Source organism: Leopardus geoffroyi, chromosome C2 (genome assembly GCF_018350155.1).
Source record: "Leopardus geoffroyi isolate Oge1 chromosome C2, O.geoffroyi_Oge1_pat1.0, whole genome shotgun sequence".
Taxonomy (NCBI): Eukaryota; Metazoa; Chordata; class Mammalia; order Carnivora; family Felidae; genus Leopardus; species Leopardus geoffroyi.
In genome coordinates, this window is record NC_059333.1 from 49,186,453 (window position 1) to 49,209,106 (window position 22,654).

The window sequence follows — 22,654 nt, forward strand, 5'->3', positions numbered from 1 at the left end:
ACCAACTCCAGTTATACACCACAGCACAGGGGAAGTGCCCTGCAGGTCCTCACCACACCAGGGACTATCCAAAATGACCAAGCGGTAGAATTCTCCTCAGAAGAATCTCCAGGAAATAACAACAGCTAATGAGCTGATCAAAAAGGATTTAAATAATATAACAGAAAGTGAATTTAGAATAATAGTCATAAAATTAATCGCTGGGCTTGAAAACAGTATAGAGGACAGCAGAGAATCTCTTGCTACAGAGATCAAGGGACTAAGGAACGGTCACGAGGAGCTGACAAACGCTTTAAATGAAATGCAAAACAAAATGGAAACCACCACGGCTCGGATTGAAGAGGCAGAGGAGAGAATAAGTGAACTAGAAGATAAAGATATGGAAAAAGAGGAAGCTGAGAAAAAGACAGATAAAAAAATCCAGGAGTATGAGGGGAAAATTAGAGAACTAAGTGATACGCAAAAAAGAAATAATATACGCATAATTGGTATCCCAGAGGAGGAAGAGAGAGGGAAAGGTGCTGAAGGGGTACTTGAAGAAATAATAGCTGAGAACTTCCCTGAACTGGGAAGGAAAAAGGCATTGAAATCCAAGAGGCACAGAGAACTCCCTTCAGACAGAACTTGAATCGATCTTCATATGACATATCATAGTGAAACTGGCAAAATACAAGGATAAAGAGAAAATTCTGAAAGCAGCAAGGGGTAAACGTGCCCTCGCATATAAAGGGAGACCTATAAGACTCGTGACTGATCTCTCTTTTGAAACTTGGCAGGCCAGAAAGAGTTGGCACGAGATTTTCAGTGTGCTAGACAGAAAAAACATGCAGCCGAGAATCCTTTATCCAGCAAGTCTGTCATTTAGAATAGAAGGAGAGATAAAGGTCTTCCCAAACAAACAAAAACTGAAGGAATTTGTCACCACTAAACCAGCCCTACAAGAGATCCTAAGGGGGACCCTGTGAGACAAAGTACCAGAGACAACACTACAAGCATAAAACATACAGACATCACAATGACTCTAAACCCGTATCTTTCTATAATAACACTGAATGTAAATGGATTAAATGCGCCAACCAAAAGACACAGGGTATCAGAATGGATAAAAAAAACAAGACCCATCTATTTGCTGTCTACAAGAGACTCATTTTAGATCTGAGGACACCTTTAGATTGAGAGTGAGGGGATGGAGAACTATTTATCATGCTACTGGAAGCCAAAAGAAAGCTGGAGTAGCCATACTTACATCAGACAAACTAGACTTTAAATTAAAGGCTGTAACAAGAGATGAAGAAGGACATTATATAATAGTTACAGGGTCTATCCATCAGGAAGAGCTAACAATTATAAATGTCTATGCGCCGAATACCGGAGCCCCCAAATATATAAAACAACTACTCATAAACATAAGCAACCTTATTGATAAGAATGTGGTAATTGCAGGGGACTTTAACACCCCACTTACAGAAATGGATAGATCATCTAGACACACGATCAATAAAGAAACAAGGGCCCTGAATGAGACAATGGATCAGATGGACTTGACAGATATATTTAGAACTCTGCATCCCGAGGCAACAGAATATACTTTCTTCTCAAGTGCACATGGAACATTCTCCAAGATAGATCATATACTGGGTCACAAAACAGCCCTTCATAAGTTTACCAGAATTGAAATTAGACCATGCATACTTTCAGACCACAATGCTATGAAGCTTGAAATCAACCACAGAAAAAAGTCTGGAAAACCTCCAAAAGCATGGAGGTTAAAGAACACCCTACTAACGAATGAGTGGGTCAACCAGGCAATTAGAGAAGAAATTAAAAAATATATGGAAACAAACGAAAATGAAAATACAACAATCCAAACGCTTTGGGATGCGGCGAAGGCAGTCCTGAGAGGAAAATACATTGCAATCCAGGCCTATCTCAAGAAACAAGAAAAATCCCAAATACAAAATCTAACAGCACACCTAAAGGAAATAGAAGCAGAACAGCAAAGGCAGCCTAAACCCAGCAGAAGAAGAGAAATAATAAAGATCAGAGCAGAAATAAACAATATAGAATCTAAAAAAACTGTAAGCAGATCAATGAAACCAAGAGTTGGTTTTTTGAAAAAATAAACAAAATTGACAAACCTCTAGCCAGGCTTCTCAAAAAGAAAAGGGAGATGACCCAAATAGATAAAATCATGAATGAAAATGGAATTATTACAACCAATCCATCAGAGATACAAACAATTATCAGGGAATACTATGAAAAATTATATGCCAACAAATTGGACAACCTGGAAGAAATGGACAAATTCCTGAACACCCACACTCTTCCAAAACTCAATCAGGAGGAAATAGAAAGCTTGAACAGACCCATAACCAGCGAAGAAATTGAATCGGTTATCAAAAATCTCCCAACAAATAAGAGTCCAGGACCAGATGGCTTCCCAGGGGAGTTCTACCAGACGTTTAAAGCAGAGATAATACCTATCCTTCTCAAGCTATTCCAAGAAATAGAAAGGGAAGGAAAACTTCCAGACTCATTCTATGAAGCCAGTATTACTTTGATTCCTAAACCAGACAGAGACCCAGTAAAAAAAGAGAACTACCGGCCAATATCCCTGATGAATATGGATGCAAAAATTCTCAATAAGATACTAGCAAATCGAATTCAACGGCATATAAAAAGAATTATTCACCATGATCAAGTGGGATTCATTCCTGGGATGCAGGGCTGGTTCAACATTCGCAAATCAATCAACGTGATACATCCCATTAACAAAAAAAAAGAGAAGAACCATATGATCCTGTCAATCGATGCAGAAAAGGCCTTTGACAAAATCCAGCACCCTTTCTTAATAAAAACCCTTGAGAAAGTCGGGATAGAAGGAACATACTTAAAGATCATAAAAGCCATTTATGAAAAGCCCACAGCTAACATCATCCTCAACGGGGAAAAACTGAGAGCTTTTTCCCTGAGATCAGGAACACGACAGGGATGCCCACTCTCACCCCTGTTGTTTAACATAGTGCTGGAAGTTCTAGCATCAGCAATCAGACAACAAAAGGAAATCAAAGGCATCAAAATTGGCAAAGATGAAGTCAAGCTTTCGCTTTTTGCAGATGACATGATATTATACATGGAAAATCCTATAGACTCCACCAAAAGTCTGCTAGAATTGATACATGAATTCAGCAAAGTCGCAGGATACAAAATCAATGTACAGAAATCAGTTGCATTCTTATACACTAACAATGAAGCAACAGAAAGACAAATAAAGAAACTGATCCCATTCACAATTGCACCAAGAAGCATAAAATACCTAGGAATAAATCTAACCAAAGATGTAAAGGATCTGTATGCTGAAAACTATAGAAAGCTTATGAAGGTAATTGAAGAAGATTTAAAGAAATGGAAAGACATTCCCTGCTCATGGATTGGAAAAATAAATATTGTCAAAATGTCAATACTACCCAAAGCTATCTACACATTCAATGCAATCCCAATCAAAATTGCACCAGCATTCTTCTCGAAACTAGAACAAGCAATCCTAAAATTCATATGGAACCACAAAAGGCCCCGAATAGCCAAAGGAATTTTGAAGAAGAAGACCAAAGCAGGAGGCATCACAATCCCAGACATTAGCCTCTGCTACAAAGCTGTCATCATCAAGACAGCATGGTATTGGCACAAAAACAGACACATAGACCAATGGAATAGAACAGAAACCCCACAACTAGACCCACGAACGTATGGCCAACTCATCTTTGACAAAGCAGGAAAGAATATCCAATGGAAAAAAGACAGCCTCTTCAACAAATGGTGCTGGGAGAACTGGACAGCAACATGCAGAAGGTTGAAACTAGACCACTTTCTCACACCATTCACAAAAATAAACTCAAAATGGATAAAGGACCTGAATGTGAGACAGGAAACCATCAAAACCTTAGAGGAGAAAGCAGGAAAAGACCTCTCTGACCTCAGCCGTAGCAATCTCTTACTCGACACATCCCCAAAGGCAAGGGAATTAAAAGCAAAAGTGAATTACTGGGACCTTATGAAGATAAAAAGCTTCTGCACAGCAAAGGAAACAACCAACAAAACTAAAAGGCAACCAACGGAATGGGAAAAGATATTTGCAAATGACATATCGGACAAAGGGCTAGTATCCAGAATCTATAAAGAGCTCACCAAACTCCACACCCGAAAAACAAATAACCCAGTGAAGAAATGGGCAGAAAACATGAATAGACACTTCTCTAAAGAAGACACCCGGATGGCCAACAGGCACATGAAAAGATGTTCAGCGTCGCTCCTCATCAGGGAAATACAAATCAAAACCACACTCAGATATCACCTCACGCCAGTCAGAGTGGCCAAAATGAACAAATCAGGAGACTCTAGATGCTGGAGAGGATGTGGAGAAACGGGAACCCTCTTGCACTGTTGGTGGGAATGCAAATTGGTGCAGCCGCTCTGGAAAGCAGTGTGGAGGTTCCTCAGAAAATTAAAAATAGACCTACCCTATGACCCAGCAATAGCACTGCTAGGAATTTATCCAAGGGATACAGGAGTACTGATGCATAGGGGCACTTGTACCCCAATGTTCACAGCAGCACTCTCAACAATAGCCAAATTATGGAAAGAGCCTAAATGTCCATCAACTGATGAATGGATAAAGAAATTGTGGTTTATATACACAATGGAATACTATGTGGCAATGAGAAAAAATGAAATATGGCCTTTTGTAGCAACGTGGATGGAACTGGAGAGTGTGATGCTAAGTGAAATAAGCCGTACAGAGAAAGACAGATACCATATGGTTTCACTCTTATGTGGATCCTGAGAAACTTGGCAGGATCCCATGGGGGAGGGGGAGGAAAAAAGAAAAAAAAAAAAAAAAAGGAAAAAAAAAAAAAAAGAGGTTAGAGTGGTAGAGAGCCAAAGCATGGGAGACTGTTAAAAACTGAGAACAAACTGAGGGTTGATGGGGGGTGGGAGGGAGGAGAGGGTGGGTGATGGGTATTGAGGAGGGCACCTTTTGGGATGAGCACTGGGTGCTGTATGGAAACCAATTTGACAATAAATTTCATATAATAAAAAAATAAATAAATAAATAAAAATAAAAATAAAGTGTATTATCTAGTTTAATTTAGTCAAATACATCTCATTATTCTGTCACTTTCACACAACTGTTATATATATATATATATATATATATATATATATATATATGCATACACACACACATATATATGGTGTATATTTTCCTTTCTCAAATTCTGACTTATTTTACTGTCTTTAATCTCATGAAATATATCTTGGCAAATGTAAATAACTAGTTACAGAAAAATGATATAAGGAATGTTTGCTTTTGAGATTTTATAGACATTACTATAAAATTATGAATTAGAAGTAGTGTATTTATGTATCTTGGCCTCAACTTTGTCACCAGTCTCTCATTCTTCCACAATAAGCACTCTTGTCCTACCAAATCTTTCAGCATGGCAAAGATCTGATATTCATTTACACCTTTGTGTGATGACTAAACCAACATGTAACCTCTCCCAAAAGCAAAGCCCTATTCCCAGCAAAAATTTAATCCCCTGTTGGGAAAATAAGGCAGATGTTTTTGCCAGAGTAAGGTAAACTCAGTTCTCTGAAATCATACCATATCCATTTTGTAACTTCTTACAAAAGCCAGTATAGTTCTCTGAACACAATGTGTACTTAATAAACATTTGTCCCACTATCAACAAAGTTGAGAAATAAAAACTAAAATGTTCACGTCCATTGCAGCACTCTCTACTTTAAAAAACAATAATACTAACTTAAATGTCCAACTCTATGAAAATGGGCTCTAATTTAAGTAAATAGTTTCCCACTCTAGGTATTTTTCTGGTTTAGCTAAAATGTAATTATCATGAGAGTGAGAACAATATCTATCTCTAGCTAATCTATAACAACACATTAATACTCATTAAACATCTGGAAAATGACTGAGTTTAATTATCTTATTTACTCCCCCACAAAAAATTCTTCAATTTCTAAGTTACAGAGCATTATGAACAGTGTCTGAAAAGAGATTATATAAGAAGTCTTTTGAGGGGTGCCTGGATGGCTCAATCAGTTAAGTGTCCGACTACAGCTCAGGGCATGATGTCACAATTTGGGAGTTGGAGTCCTACGTGGGGCTCTGTGCTATCAGCGCACAGCTGTTTCAGATCCTGTGTCCCTATTTCTCTCTATCCCCCTCCCTCTCTGCCCAACTCTCAAAAGTAAATACACATTAAAAAATAATAAAAATAAATACGTCTTTTGAATCCTTGAAAGTTTTTTTTTTTTTTTTTTAGTTTATTTATTTATTTTGAGAAAGAGAGGGAGTTCACACATGCGAGTGCGGGAGGTGCAGAAAGAGGGAGAGAGATAGAGAGAGAGAATCCCAGGCAGGCTCTGCATTGACAGTGCAAATCAGGGGTGTGAACTCATGAACCATGAGATTATGACATAAGCCAACATCAGACACTTAACCAACTGAGCCACCCAAGTGCCCGAATCCTTGAAAGTTTTAAGACTTTTCCCTTTTTCCCTTTTGCATGTTATTCATTATTTTTAATTTCTAAAATTGCTTATGCTCTCTCCTTAGTAACATAACTTTTAATTTTTGTAGAATTCTTCTCAGTATTTCTTCATATACATATATTATACCTGCATATATTTGCTTTATTTTACTAAATTATTTTCCTTTAATTAAACACTTAAGTTTTCATTTCAATTATAACAAATGTTCCAACAAACATGAAACACATTTTTAAAACCTACTTTATCACATTTATTGAGTATTTGCACTCCCCTACTACCAATAACAAATACTGGGACAACCAAAATGTCCCAACAGTCAGGAATTAAAGACAACACAAATACCCCCAAATAGGTACATGAACTAACTTCATATAATAATGGCAAGTTATGAAACAGTATATATGTCACATGCTTTTGATTTAAACATATATATGTATCTAACAAAGAATACAGAATGATATATACACTGTAGAGTTACTGGCAATTGTCTCTGGGCAAGCAAGATTATAGGTATTCTTTAAACTGTTTCTTTATTCAATTGTTCTCTTTAAAAAATTTAACGCTTACGTATTTTTTTTAAATTTTTTTTTTAATGTTTATTTATTTTTGAGACAGAGAGAGACAGAGCATGAACAGGGGAGGGTCAGAGAGAGGGAGACACAGAATCAGAAACAGGCACCAGGCTCTGAGCTGTCAGCACAGAGCCCGATGCGGGGCTCGAACTCACGGACCACAAGATCACGACCTGAGCCGAAGTCGGACACTTAACCAACTGAGCCACCCAGGCGCCCCGCTTATGTATTTTTTGAGACAAAGAGAGACAGAGCGTGAGCAGAGGAGGGTCAGAGAGAGAGGGAGTCACAGATTCCAAAGCAGGCTCCAGGCTCCGAGCTGTCAGCACAGAGCCTGACGTGGGGCTCGAACTCACGACTGCAAGATCATGACCTGAGCCGAAGTCAGACACTTAACCAACTGAGCCACCCAGGCACCCCTCAATTGCTTTTCTGTTTGGTCTTCTTTTTTGCCCATAACGAGCCCACCTAACTGTAATATACAATTAATATATTAACTAATGACAATCCACTGCTGAATATTTATGTTGGATTTTCCTCCCCTGACTAATCAATTGTTGTCATATATTTATATTATCTAATTTTTTACCATCACAAAGAAACCAACAGAAAAAAAAGTGATTAAACTGAATTTAAAATAAAAAAGTAAAATGGGGATAAGGGGAGTGAAGATTGTAAAAAGTGCATGAAATTCCTTAACAGAAAAAAATTGTAATATCACCCCAGGCATGCCAAAATCATTAATATCTAAAAACTACTGTTTAGGGAATATTAATTTTAAACAAACTATTCTTGTGTTTTCATCCAAAGCAATTTTAACTATATCACAAGTTACTACTATTTGTAGAACGCAGAATTTGCTAGATTTATACATGAAATTAGGTCTTCCTCCTGCATGGTCACCAAGTAAACATATACTTTACGTCTTAAATCGTATGCTGTCTTCTCTGTGAAGTCTTCTGATTCTTCCAGACAGATATTCCCATATGCACCCTTCTTGTCCATATTTCCATTGTACAAAATATCTATTTATGTGTCTGTCTCTTCCATTAGACTACAAGTTCCATGAAAACAGAGACCATGTCTTACCATTTTAATATTCCCTGCTCTATCCCTAACACAGTAAATATTAATAAAACTTTTGGGAGAATACCTCAGTTATAATCTGACATGGTCAATACAATTCAACTAACGTTTTAAGTGCCTATTTAGGTGTGAACCATTTATGGAAGATGTAAAAGCGAATAAAAGTATGGCTCTTCACCACAAGATGTTTAAAGGCTAAAATTGAGAGGTTTAGGCAAAAACGTAAAAACAATTATGAACACAAAGAATAAATCTTACAACAGATGTACAAAGTGTTATAAGTACATAGTAAAGGGAGAAGTTATTTCTGGTTAGAAAACAGAAATCAGGAAAGGTTTCCTGGAAGAGGAAGTATTTCAGATAAACCTTAGAAGATAGTTAGAATTAGTAGGCAGAAATAGAAAATATAGAGAACAGAGTAAAATCCAGTATAGTTTTCATAATATAATATGTGAGACAGAACACTGAAAAAAAATGGAATAGGAACTATTCCTGGAGACCTTTAAATAAATTTAGGAATTTGATGAGCTCAGTTTACAATTTAAGCCAGCAAAGTAAGATTTCTTTTTGCTCTCAACTATACCCTGAATAAAAATTTACTTTACCACCAAATAAGTTTAGGAACCCAAGGAATATCAGTACTGTGTATGATTTTCATACATGATCTTCATTAGAATAGTCAGATCAAAGATGTAATTTTAAGATATTCCCTTATTATTTTAGGATTTCCCCCAATTAAAGACATGTATCAAAGTAGGTATAATATATATTCAAAATGTCCCATATAAAATTAAACTCAATTCTATTTTCATTTGTAGTAAAAAAAAAAAGATCATATGTAAATGCTTTGTCCAAAATCTAAAACAAAAACATATTAAATATACTTACTGTAACGCAACCTTTAGAAGCTCCTTTTATTTTACCAATATAAACAGAAGTAAATATAAAATCCAGTTGTAGATCCATGTCATTACTAGGTAAAATACAGGAAATGTTTTCCATGACAGGATTATATGGACATAATTCAGATGAAGCCTAACAAGGAATAAATTATAAAATGCATATAACCCTAAGTATTATACAAATGTGACAATGATTTTCAAAGTGAAATACTTCTTTAAATTACTATTAATGCATTTATGAAGGATTTTGTACTGTTCTTACTGTGAAAAAATACTTATCTAGATTTTTTTTTCTTAAAAAGTATATGATTTGAGACTATTACTCTTAATAATTGAATCTTAAATTAACTCCATAGGCCTAAACTCCAGAAATATATCTTCCTTTATATTAAAGCCATGATTGTAAATTCAGTATTCCCTAATAGGCTTTATTCATTTTTAGCTCAACAGAAATAAATTAAGATTTACATAGTATTTTAGTTTAAAATGAGTTCCTAAACATTACTTCTTTTAATCGCCATAACCACCCCATGAGGTAGTCTGGGTGTTTTGTTTTTTTGTTTTTGTTTTTTTTCCATTTCATAAGTAAAACTAATAGATGTGCGGATTGGTTAAGTTACTTGTCCAAGGTCATGAAGTTAGGATGAAACAAACCCAGGTTTCTATCTCCAGGTCAAGGGTTATTTCAACCATATACAATTGCTTCATAAACCAAGATGATGCTCTTAGGTAATGCACTTCAAGGGATGTAAGTACCTAAGAACCATCTGTTATATCAAATCTATATGCTTTTTACTCTTTCCATGTCTGAAAATAGCCAACCAGTTGCCTAAAACTTCAAAATTCATAGTGCTTCCAAACAACTACATAACTGTACTTTTAAATTAGAATAGACTACCAGGAAGTATCAGCAGCAGCTGTTTCCCACAATCTCTTCTGAATTTTAAACTGCTTTCAAATGACTTTTTGAAGTCCACATTTCCCTACCCTTGATACATTATTCCTCTTTAACCCTAACATCACTAACAACCAAATAAAATACCACCAGAGCAATTATGCATGTGTATTCACTCTCCTCCTACCTCTAGGAAATGCGATTATTCTTACTCTGAAACACATGTAGTACTCATTATTCTTCACTCAGCTCACAAACGCATTTATCTGCTTAATAAAAAAATCTTTGTCATTCTCATCTTTTATTGCTTACTCTACTATTCTTATTCCTTAAAGAACAGGTACTAAATCAACTACAGGTGATTCTAATCAGTCAGACAGCTAGCTGTTTGTAAGCATGTGTGTGTTTTAAGTGATAAAATGAGAAGATGGGATAAAAAGAATTTCTCATTGGGGCCTCAAATTTTGCAAAGACTAACTACCTCCTAAAAATGGCCAACCCATGTTTCTCATAACTTCCTTTAAAACTGAAAACAAAGGAAGGTGTGGAGATATTAAGGTATGCTGCCCTATAGATCTTAGTAGGTCTTCACATTATTTATTGCCTAGTTGCGATCATATTCAGTCAGTTCTACAAAAAAAGTTACTTTCTTATAATATGATCATTTCACACTGTATTATCAAGGTATATACTGCCAAGGAAACTATAATTCATTTAGAAATTTGAACTCCTTATCAATAATGACACGGTTTTCATTACAAATACAACTAAACCATTAAGTAGGCTACTTGCCCAATCAAGCAAAAATGGCTACATTTTAACAAAACTTCCAAACATAGCTGCTAAGGTGCTTTCTGTATAGAGTACCAAATGCAATAGAAACAGCAGTGAAACAATAATCAGACCACCAGACTTTTTATAGAACTGACCTAATTCTTCATCACACCTTAGAGGATAATAGCCTCAGACATTATTAAAAAACAAACCAACAGAAGTTTACCATAATCATTACGATTATGATTAATGATTATGATTATCATAATCAAATTATCTGCATTGATAATCATTTCTTTAAAATAGGATAATTAGAGGCTGATAATAAGAATGAATACTGAAAACAAATGATTTGAACCTCATTTTACAGCTACACTCTTATAGTACTATGTCAAAACACAACTTGCTGGCATTAAACCAAGACATTTCCCATTTATTATTTTCTGTAAGAAGGAGAAGACAAAGGACTTACCACATTGATAGGTTTTCTAAATGCTTTCTCTCTCTAAATGCTTCACTCTTCTAAATGCTTTCATATGTTACTTCACTTAAAATAATCTTATTATCCTCACGGAACATATGAGGAAACTCAGGCTTAAAGAAGTTAAGTGAGGGGCGCCTGGGTGGCGCAGTCGGTTAAGCGTCCGACTTCAGCCAGGTCACGATCTCGCGGTCCGTGGGTTCGAGCCCCGCGTCAGGCTCTGGGCTGATGGCTCAGAGCCTGGAGCCTGTTTCTGATTCTGTGTCTCCCTCTCTCTCTGCCCCTCCCCCGTTCATGCTCTGTCTCTCTCTGTCCCCCAAAAATAAATAAACGTTGAAAAAAAAAATTTAAAAAAAAAAAAAAAAAAAAAAAAAAGAAGTTAAGTGACTTGCCCAAATGACAGAGCCAGGATTTGAACCCAGGTCTGTAATCTCCATAAGACATGTTCATTCCTCTATATCATGCTGCCTTAAGAGCATATGAGGAAAAAAGTAATCACAGTACTGGAAGACCAGACAGACTAATATTGGCAACTGTTTAATTCTAAGAAATTTTGATAAAGTGGTTAACTGTCCAATTAGAATATTTAAGAAAAAAAAAAAGTATTCAAGTCATAGAATATTTAGACTGAAAAAATATAAATGACAAAAAAATAATTCCTTCACTTCAAAATAAGAACAACTACACATTTCCTTCAAACTAATATGAAAATTATCTCAAAATTCAAACTAAGAAAATCTGTAATTTTTACAATAATATTCTGCTTGATGAAAGAAACAATCATTAGCCAATAGTGTATATTTCACTGTTAATCTATGAGAAAGCAGAAATAAATTACCTGTACAGATTCACATGTCATCAATGGTTCTGACAATGCTGCTTCAGAAGTACTCTCATTGTCATTAGTGATGACATGGTCTTGCTTAGGTTGTAACTTAAGAATTTCTGAACTTTTATGTTCAACAGGTCCTTCTTCATCACTGGAAACAACAACTAAAAAGGAAAAATCATTCTTTAAATGTATCACAATAATCACACATCAAACAGAAAACTTTCCAATTGAAGCAACATATCCCTTCATAATACCATTAAAATTTAATCATCTAACTTTGTTCAACTTAGAAACTGGACTACCATTCATTATCTGATTTATACTAGTTAAATGCAATATTCCATATCACTGCTATTATTTAGCAGTTACCTACAACCTCACCTTCTGGAGGATCAAGACATTTAAAAATGGATAAAGACATGAGGAGAACTTAGGAACAAGTTCTAGTGAGAATAATAAAAATGTATTATGCCACCACTCTAAATTGTACTGTAACTCCGGTTACATTCAGTTTCTTCCAGAAGGAAACAATGGATGGCTAAGAGAAGATATGGGAGACTATTCACTGTATATACTTTAAAACCTTTTTTTGTACCATGTGAGTGTACCAAACACTTGCACATAAATCAAAATTAATGACCATAATTATATAGCACTCAAATTCTGCACTTCAGCTTCATCAACCAAAATGTCAATAATAATGGTCCTTCCAGAATCCTTTTAAAAACTACTGACCTGGGGCCCCTGGGTGGCTCAGTCAGTTAAGCACCTGACTCTTGATTCTGCTTCAGTTCATGCTCTTACGCACACTTGAGATCTGCACGCACAGTGCCAAGCCTACTTAGGATTCTCTCTCTCCCTCTCTCTCTCCATTCCCTGCTTGTTCATTCTATCTCAAGTTCATTCTATCTCAAGCACGTGTTCATGCACATTTGCTCTATCAAAATAAAATAAACTAAACTAAAAAAATAAATATCTATCAAAATAAAATAAACTAAAAAAATAAAATAAAAAATAAAAACTACTGAGGAGATGAATGACAGTTCACAAAAAAAAAAAAAAAAATACTCCTGCCTTCAAGTAATCCACTGTTTACCTAAATTAATACAGAACAAAGTCCCAAAACTCCAGGTCTTTTTTTTCCTCAAGTTAATATATTCCACAGTGATGTTACAAACAGCTTATTGCCTTGGAAAAATTTGTTTGAGAGGAGAAACAGAACAACTAACTAAAGCAGAGAAAATCAAAAGATATTACAATCCTACTGTTACTTACTTGGTTCAACGGATACCAAAGACTGGCTCCCTTCACTGTGTTCACTTAAAGCAGGCTTTGCTATTACATTCAACTCACTCTCATTCTTCTCAACCAGGGTAGAATTCCCCATGGAATCAGTGGAACTAGAGCTCTCAAAAGTTTCAGTGGCTGAAGAGTCAGAGGTACTTTTGGGAGCAGCACTCAAAGCCAACTCCTGACTATCAAGTGAGGATAGTTTAGCAAAATCACTTTCTATAGGTTCAGGTGTAATTTCCTCAAGCACTTTTGAGTCTTGATGATAGTTTTCACTTGACTTTTTAAACTCGGCAGATACTGTGGAGTCATTTTCTTGTTTTATCTGAACATAAATAAATGCACACAAAAAATTAGTACTTTTCAAATTTGGCTAAAGAATTTTTTAAAGTTTGAATTCCTAAAGAAGAATATAAATGTAAAAATATTATACAGGGACAGAAAACTACACAATTATACAATATTACTCTTGCCAGGGTCTCCCAAGTAAAAAGATAGAGAGTTTGGTCTGTCCAATCAAATACCCAAACTTTTTTTTTAAAAGGCCAGGATATGGAAATTCCCATACGTATTTACAAGTGGTTTAGATGGTCTCCCACAAACTAAGTCAACTTAGAATAAGAGGAACTTTTCTTTTACAATTTTATTTTGCCAAAGTAATGAGGCCATATGACATCATGTGATTTCATTAACAAAAGCAAAAAATTAAAACTTAGGAAAACAATATGAAAAACTATTCATCAATCACTGCCTTCACACCGCTATTACCATTTAAATCTAAATCATGTTTATAACTCAAAGGTCCTGAAAAGTTCTGAAAGGCCTTGTGGATCAAAGGAGTAAAAAAATTATCTTCTTATACTTTTATTAACTGTATACTAAGTTTTGAAAATAGGTAATGTGTGCATGAAGTATCATAATTCTTTACATACAACAAACTCCCTAAACTCTAGGCAGAGAAAGGCTTCAAGAAGTTGGCAAGTAAATTACTACTGATAAAAGAAATCTGGTAGTACTTTTACACAGCATATGAAAAAGCAATTGACTGGACAGTATGGATAGAGTATTAATAGTATTTGTTAAAATAAGAGAAAATAAAACAATTCTGATGGATAAATACCAAACTACTAAGTAAGGAGTGGTATCAGAGAAGGAACATATTTAATTTTTTTACTTGTTCATGTTTCAAATTTGCTCTAATAGCTATATTACTGAAAAAAGTTTCATTTAAATTATTTTTTAAAAACCAAAGAATTAAAAAATTGCCAAAAAAAAGAAAGAAATCTGATGACAAAAGCAGAAAGCTGTAAGAACAATATCTAATTCATAGTCAATTCATTTTTATCATAGCATAAATTATTTCACATGACATCTAAATACCTATACTTACTATCTGTTCTGCTGACTCATACAAAGAAGAAGTAGAATTATGAGAATCAGGTAAATTACTTCTAAGCCTTTTCTTTCTCTTCCTGGAAGTCAGAGTGGGTTCCATTTTTGAATCAGAAAATGTATCATCCTTATTTTTGCTCCCCTCTTCAAGATGATCACAACCTCTACTTCCACTACTGAGGTCTTAAAAAACAAAAGAGACATAAATATGGCCAAAAAGTACAGAAAGAATCCCTTTTAGAAGAGCTCAAATAAGCATCATCAAAATTGCTATACAACTTTTAAAACTAATTTAAAACGAAGTTCACTTGGATATGAATATAAAGAAATACCCTATTTTATACTGCATCGACAAAATAAATGTTCACTGTACGATAATGAACGAGGAAAACATAAAAAGGGAGTATTCTTTAGTAACCAAAGCAAAGCAATCAAAACATGTTTTGTTTTGTTCTTGCTATAATTACATTTGACTGTAATACAAAAAGAATGGTGGGGGGGGAGGGGTGTTAATAACATTTGGAAAATTCCAACCTTAAAATGTTTTGATAATTCATTGTGACTTTAGAAATTAGTTGTCTTTTTAAAATTTGAGTGTTATATACATGTATGTACTTTGTAAGTGAAAAAGGACAATAATTACAAAGAGTATTAGTCACTATCAATTTGTTTCTTCTTTTTAAAACTCAAGATCTCGTTTTAGTAGACAATAAGTCTACTAAATGCTCCATTTTTTTAAATCAACAAAGCATTATTTGAAACCCATGTCAATTATTACTAAAAATGCTTAGTATTTCAGTTAGCAAATATATGCACTATACAAAAATACCTTCCAAAAAGTTCTACCTAACCAACTGAAGATTATCCTGAATTGTATTTCTTTCCGAATCTATATAAGTACCAACCCAAAGTTTGTATAAACAAAATCACAAAGCAGCTTCCTTGAACTCCTAACTGATAATTTATGTAACACTGGGCCTGACCTCTCCATTCACTCAAAGTTCTTCAATACTACCCACCTTCTCTTCAGACTATTCTTGCTTATTCTAGCTTCACAGAAACCTAATAGCTAACATTCATTATATCTGTCATTGCTTAAAAGGTAGGCAGTGGGGCATGATTAAGGCAAAACTCCAAGACGATCAACAGTTTTCCAATTTGCAGGGCACCTGGGTGGCTGGGTCAGCTAAGCATCTGACACTTCATATTAGCTCAGGTCTTGATCTCAGGGTCATGAGTTCAAACCCTGCATTGGGCTCCATGCTGGGAGCAGAGCCTACTTAAAAACAAGAATAAAAAGAAGAGTCTTCCAATTGCCGGAGAAAACATTCTTCACTCTCCCAAAAATTAAAATCTCCTCCTAAATAATCAACACAATATTTTGAAAAGCACAATATTTTTTTGTAATTTTGTAAAGGTAGTCAAATATAATTTCTACATACAAATGCATCAAATTACAATTTCTAAACATAAATACTACAGCAAAAAGATTGAGAAAATAAAAGCGGCTTGAGAAAAACCCTACTATACAAGAGTTTTCCTCTTTCAGTTTATTTACTATTCATAAGACTATACCATGGAAAACAAGAATAAATGTATTAGATAGAGCTTGCCATTGTAAAAATAGGATTCTGCCTACATAACATATACAATTTAACTTGCTAGTATATAAAATTAAAGTGACAAACTCATGTAAACAAAATATTAAATATTTCCAATATAGGGGTGCCTCACTGGCTCAGCTGGTAAAGCATACAACTGATCTCAGGGTTGTGAGTTTGAACCCCACGTTGGGTACAGAGTTACTTCAAAATAAAACCTTTAAGGGGCACATGGGTGACTCAGTCAGTTGAGCACAGTACTTCAGCTCAGATCATGACTTCATGGTTCTTGAGTTTGAGCCCTGCATCAGGCTCACTGTTGTCAGTGCAGAGCCAGCTTCAGATCCTCTGTCCCTCTCTCTATGTCCTTCCCTCACTTGTGCATGCACGCGCGCTCTCTCTCAAAAATAAACATTTAAAAATAAATAAAACCTTTAAAATATATTTTTCCCCAATACGTTATTTTCATAAAAGCTAATTCCACAAGACAAACTTAATATACCACAAAAGAAGGGCACACCTGGAGTTTAATTCAGAATTCCCATTAATTTATGGGCTTATATTAAAAAACTGGTACTGGACACAATTATCTGTAGTATGGAAACATGATGAGTTTCAATAGTTTCAATAGTCACTTTTCTTAACAACACTTTATCTCTGAAAAGAACCTCCAGAGTAGGTACTAAGAAACTATGAAGTGTTTCTTTTATTATGCATTTTTTCACTGTGACTTTGGAGAAATACTAAAGGACATAAATCAGAAAGCTTTTTATTTAACTATTTCTACTCTATCTAGGAAATCAGTGGAATGTGAGGGTTTAACAGTACCTTAATAGTATATGAACTGAGCCAACTTATACAAATACTTTTTATTTGGTAATTAATGAGAATTATTTCTGGGAGAAGTACAATCCATAAGAAAATAAATGTCTTTCATTTTATGCAGCTAGGGCTTAGTAGTTAATTGAAAGATTATGTGTAGGGGCGCCTGGGTGGCTTGGTCAGTTAAGCGTCCGACTTCAGCTCAGGTCATGATCTCGCGGTCTGTGAGTTCTCTGTGAGTTCAAGCCCCGCGTCGGGCTTTGTGTTGACAGCTCAGAGCCTGGAGCCTGTTTCCAATTCTGTGTCTCCCTCTCTCTCTGCCCCTCCCCTGTTCATGCTCTGTCTCTCTCTGTCTCAAAAATAAATAAACGTTAAAAAAGAAAAAAAGAAAAAAATTTTTAAAAAAAGAAAGATTATGTCTACACAGTTAAAATGCTTTCTCCAGATTGCCCTCATAAGAGTTGAAGCTGGTTATTAGTCTAGTTTCTTTTTAAGTTTTCCTCCTGTATGAAAAAAACTACTAAAAATTGTAAATAGATGTGTTTCAAATAATGCGCAAAGAATTATTGCATAGTGCCATTGCAGAAGCATTTTTTCTCATGAATAGTTTCTGAAATCATTCAGAAAATAAAGATCTCAACCAGTTTTAAGTGATCATGGGGCGCCTGGGTGGCTCAGTCAATTAAACGTCTGACTCTTGGTTTTGTCTGAGGTCATGATCTCATGGTTTGTGGGTTTGAGCCTGGCATTGGGCTCCACACTGGCAGTGTGGAGGCTGCTTGGGATTCTATCTCCTCTCTCTCTGCTCATCCTTCACTTTCTCCCTCTTTCTCTCTCTCTCTCAAAATAAATAAACTTAAAAAAAAAAAAAAGCAATCAGTAATCCAAGAGATCCTTGAAGATATGTGTTCCACAAGATGTGACTAATGTAGTTAAGTGTTTTGGTGCAAAATTTTGTAAATTATTTTAAAATCTTAAAAGAAAGACAAAAAGGAGAAAAGTCAATTAATTAACCCTACACATGCAAGGAGGCCTAAAAAGAATGTTCAGAAGTCTGGGATGTATTTACTTTTAAATTTGCTAATAGTGGCTTGTAAAGGCATCATCCTACAGTTGAGAGAAATTCTAATGAATAAAGAATGTATGCCATAGGAGGATAGACAGTGGGAAGCTAAGAATAATAATCAAATTAGTAGTAATATCAATTATTACCAGACATATCCATGGAAATAATACTTACAAATAGCTAAACTAACATTATAATTGTATAGCTGTATGCCCAGCCCCAACAACAAAAAAGAAATGATATTCAAATGTAACTTATAGATTCAGTAAATAAATCAAGAAATGAATACTATAGTGTACAAATAGCAAACTTCGCAATTTCCTTTGTGTTGCTAAATAATCTCCCTTTACTTTCACAGATCCTTTAAATGTAAGATTAAATAAAGTTAACTATAACTTAAAAATTATTATAAAAATGCAAAAGACAAAAATTCAAATGACAAAAATTTTCTAGTGTTCACAAACCTTTAGGTTGAGCATCAGACATTACAAGAGAAATGCCATCATCATCTCTTTGCTTTTCTTTAGTGTGTGAGGCTTGCTTTGCATAATTATTATCTACAGTCTTACTTGGTTGTGAATCCCTGCAAAAGAAAGTAAATATTATACTCAATTCTTCTATGTCCAAATGAATTAAGAAGTTAATTGATATATATATACAAGATAAAAATCCAGTTGGTTAAAAATACAGTCCCATATAGCAGAGTATATGATCTGAACAAAAGAAAGAATATTGAAATAATATTTGAGAAGTAAGTTCTCATCCCTACTCTACTATAAATTCTCCCTATTTCTTTGGGGGGGGAAAACACATGGATACCACAGAAATGGGCACATGCAAAATGAACAAAAGAATAATAAGAGTATTTAAATACATCAAAGAAGTTTAAAAAGTAAAAATTCCATGGACAGAAGTACATGATAAGTGCATCTATACATAATCAAAAAATAATAACCCGGGGCACACTGGTGACTCAGGTAAGCATCCGTCTTCGACTCAGGTCATGATCTCACAATTTGTAAGTTCGAGCCCCACCTCGGACTCTGTGCTAACAGCTCAGAGCTGGAAGCCTGCTTCAGATTCTGTGTCTCATTCTCTGTCTGCCCCTCACCAACTTGTGCTCTCTGTCTCTCAAAAATAAGTAAATGTAAAAAAAAAAATTCTTTTTATCAAAAAATTTATCAATTTTTTTTTTTTTTTTTTTTTTTTTTTTTTTTACATAATAACCCAGAGGAGCCTGGCTAGCTAAGTCAGTTAAGCAACTAACTCAACGTCAGCTCAGGTCATGATCTCACGGTTTGTGGGACTGAGCTCCACAATGACAGCACAGAGCCTGCTTGGGATCCTCTCTCTCCCTCTCTTTCTGCCCCTCTCCCACTCACACACATGCATGTGTGCTCTCTGTCTCAAAATAATTAACTTTAAAAATAATAATAATAACCCAAAGGTAATTGTTAATATGTTCCAAGCATGGTTCATATATCAACAGTTAGGTATAAAATAAAGTTTGGAGTGTGATAACAAATTTTACCTATAGAATGAATAATTTATAGGGTACTAGGTTAAATATATAAAATATAAGGTTGTGTGAAAAACAAGTTTTGGAAGGACAAGCCCAACATCACCATTCATGAAAACTTAATAATAATAAAGGATTTCTTTTTTTTTTTAAGTTTTTTTTTCAATATATGAAATTTATTGTCAAATTGGTTTCCATACAACACCCAGTGCTCATCCCAAAAGGTGCCCTCCTCAATACCCATCACCCACCCTCCTCTCCCTCCCACCCCCCATCAACCCTCAGTTTGTTCTCAGTTTTTAAGAGTCTCTTATGCTTTGGCTCTCTCCCACTCTAACCTCTTTTTTTTTTTTTCTTCCCCTCCCCCATGGGTTTCTGTTAAGTTTCTCAAGATCCTAATAAAGGATTTCAATACCCCACTTTCAGCAATGGATAAATCATCCAGACCAAACAATCAAAAAGAAAACACTGTACTAAAAGCATACATTAAACTAAATTAACCTAATATGCATTTATAGAACATGCCATCCAATAGCACCAGAATACACAATTCTCAAGTGCACACAGAACATTCATAATCATATGACAACTATAAATCATATGGAAGACCACAAAAACAGTTGTAGCAAATTTAAGAAAATTTAAGTCATACTAAGTATCTTTAACCACAATAGTATTAAAATAAAAACCAAAACAGGAGGAAAAAGCTAAAATATTCACAAATACACGAAGATTAATTAATAAATTCCTGAACAAACAATTTGTCAAAGAAGAAATTGAGGCATGCCTGGGTGGCTAGGTTAGTTAAGTGTTCAACTCTTGGTTTGAGCTCAGGTCATGACCTTACAGTTCATGAGTTCGAGCCCTGCGTCAGGCTCTGCACTGACAGCATGGAGTCTCCTTGGGAGTCTGTCTCCCTCTCTCTCTGCCCCTCCCTTGCTCACTTTCTCTGTTTCTCTCAAAAATAAATAAATATTAAAAAAGAATAAATCAAAAAGGAGACCAAAAAATATCTTGAAGCTATTAAAAATTTAAGCACAATATATCAAAACTTAGTGAATGCTGCAAAAACAGGTCTAAGAGGGAAGTCTGTAATAATAAAAGCCACATTAAGAAACAAGAAATCCAATAAACAACCTTACTTTACACATTAAAAAACAGAAAAGGAAGAACTAAGCCCAAAGTTAGCAGAAAGAAAGGAATAACAAAGATCAGAACATAAATAATGAAAACCAGAAAAACAATAGAAAAGATCAACACAAGAGCTAGTGTTTTGAAAAGACAAACAAAATATCCAAAGCTTTTGCTAAACAAACTAGAAAAAGAAGACTTAAATAAAGAAATGAAATAGGAAACATTAAAATTGATACCACACTAATATACAGGATCAAGAGACTACTATGAAATAATCATATGCCAACAAATTGGGTAACCTAAATGAAATGGGTAAGTAACTAGAAACATACAACCTACCAAGACTGAATCATGAAAAAAAGGAAAATCTGAATGGTTCGATAAGGAGTAAGGAGATTGAATTAATAATCAAAAACCTCCCAAGGAGCCTGGGTGGCTCAGTCAGTTAAGCATCCAACCTCTGCTCAGGTCATAATCTTGCAGTTCATAAATTCAAGCCCCGTGCTAGACTCTGTGCTGACAGCTCAGAGGCTGGAACCTGCTTTGGATTCTGTGTCTCCCTCTCTCTCTGCCCCTCCCCTTCTTGTTCTCTGTCTCTCTCTCTCTCTCTAAAAATAAACATTAATAATTAAAAACCTCCCAATACAAAAACCCCAGGACTAGATAGTTTCCATGGTAATTCTACAAACAATTAAAGTAATCCCAATCCTTCTCAAACTCTTCCAAAAAACTGAAGAGGGAATACTCCTAAAATCATTTTATTGGGTCATCATCACCCTGATACCAAAGCCAGATAAGGACACTACAAGAAAAGAAAACTATATACCAATATGCCTGATGCATATAGATGCAAACATTTTCAACAAAGTTATTAGGAAACCAAATTCAGTAATACGTTAAAAGGATCATACATCATGATCAAGTGGGAATTATTCCAGGGATGCAAGGATGATTCAATATCCACAAATCAATGTGGGACACCACATTAACAGAATGAAACATTAAAAGGATCTGATCACTCCATACATGTAGAAAATGCACCTGACAAAATTCAGTATCTTTTATGATAAAACTCTCACCAAACTGGGTATATAAGGAATGCATGTCAATATAATAAAGGTCAATACAACCAACCCACATCTAATATCATAATCAATAGTAAAAGATTAAAAGTTTTTCTTCTAAGATGAGGAACAGGACAAGGGTGCTCATTCTCACCACTCTTATTCAACACAGTACTAAAAATCCTAGCCAGCACAATTAGGTAAGAAAAAGAAATAAAAGGCATTCAAAAGCATTAATTGCCATTATATGCAGATGATATGATTTTATATAGAACGCTCCCTCCCCCCCCCAAAAAAAAAACACCAAAAAACTTTTAAAATAAAAAAAAATTCAGTAAAGTTGCAGGATACAAAATCAATACACAAAACTCAGTTGCTTTTCTATACACTAACAGTGAACTAGCAGAAAGAGAAATTAAGAAAACAATCTCATTTACAATTGTATTAAAAAGAATAAAATACCTAGGAAAAATATAGCCAAGGAAAAAAAAGAACTATACACAAAAACCTTAAGGCACTGATGGAAAAAAAACAAAACAAAACAAAACAAAAAACCACCACGAAGATGACAGAAATAAATTGAAAGACATTCCATACTCATGGATGGGAAGAATTAAGAGTGTTAAAATGTCCACCATACACAAAGCA

General features: G+C 34.8%; 1 protein-coding gene across 9 annotated transcripts in view; it reads right to left on the reverse strand.

The window, feature by feature from the left end:
- SENP7 (SUMO specific peptidase 7) overlaps nucleotides 1-22,654 on the reverse strand; it is a 164,171-nt gene that overhangs the window by 34,111 nt on the left and 107,406 nt on the right. For 8 of the 9 annotated variants that reach the window (XM_045501865.1, XM_045501864.1, XM_045501863.1 and 5 more), the window contains 5 exons: nucleotides 18,754-18,872; nucleotides 14,799-14,983; nucleotides 13,394-13,733; nucleotides 12,125-12,279; nucleotides 9,123-9,269 (listed from right to left, as the gene is read on the reverse strand). In XM_045501865.1, coding sequence (XP_045357821.1) covers nucleotides 9,123-9,269; nucleotides 12,125-12,279; nucleotides 13,394-13,733; nucleotides 14,799-14,983; nucleotides 18,754-18,872 — 946 coding nt within the window. Of the gene's footprint in view, nucleotides 1-9,122; nucleotides 9,270-12,124; nucleotides 12,280-13,393; nucleotides 13,734-14,798; nucleotides 14,984-18,745; nucleotides 18,873-22,654 lie in introns of those variants that run through there. The other variant, XM_045501867.1, reaches the window with a different exon arrangement.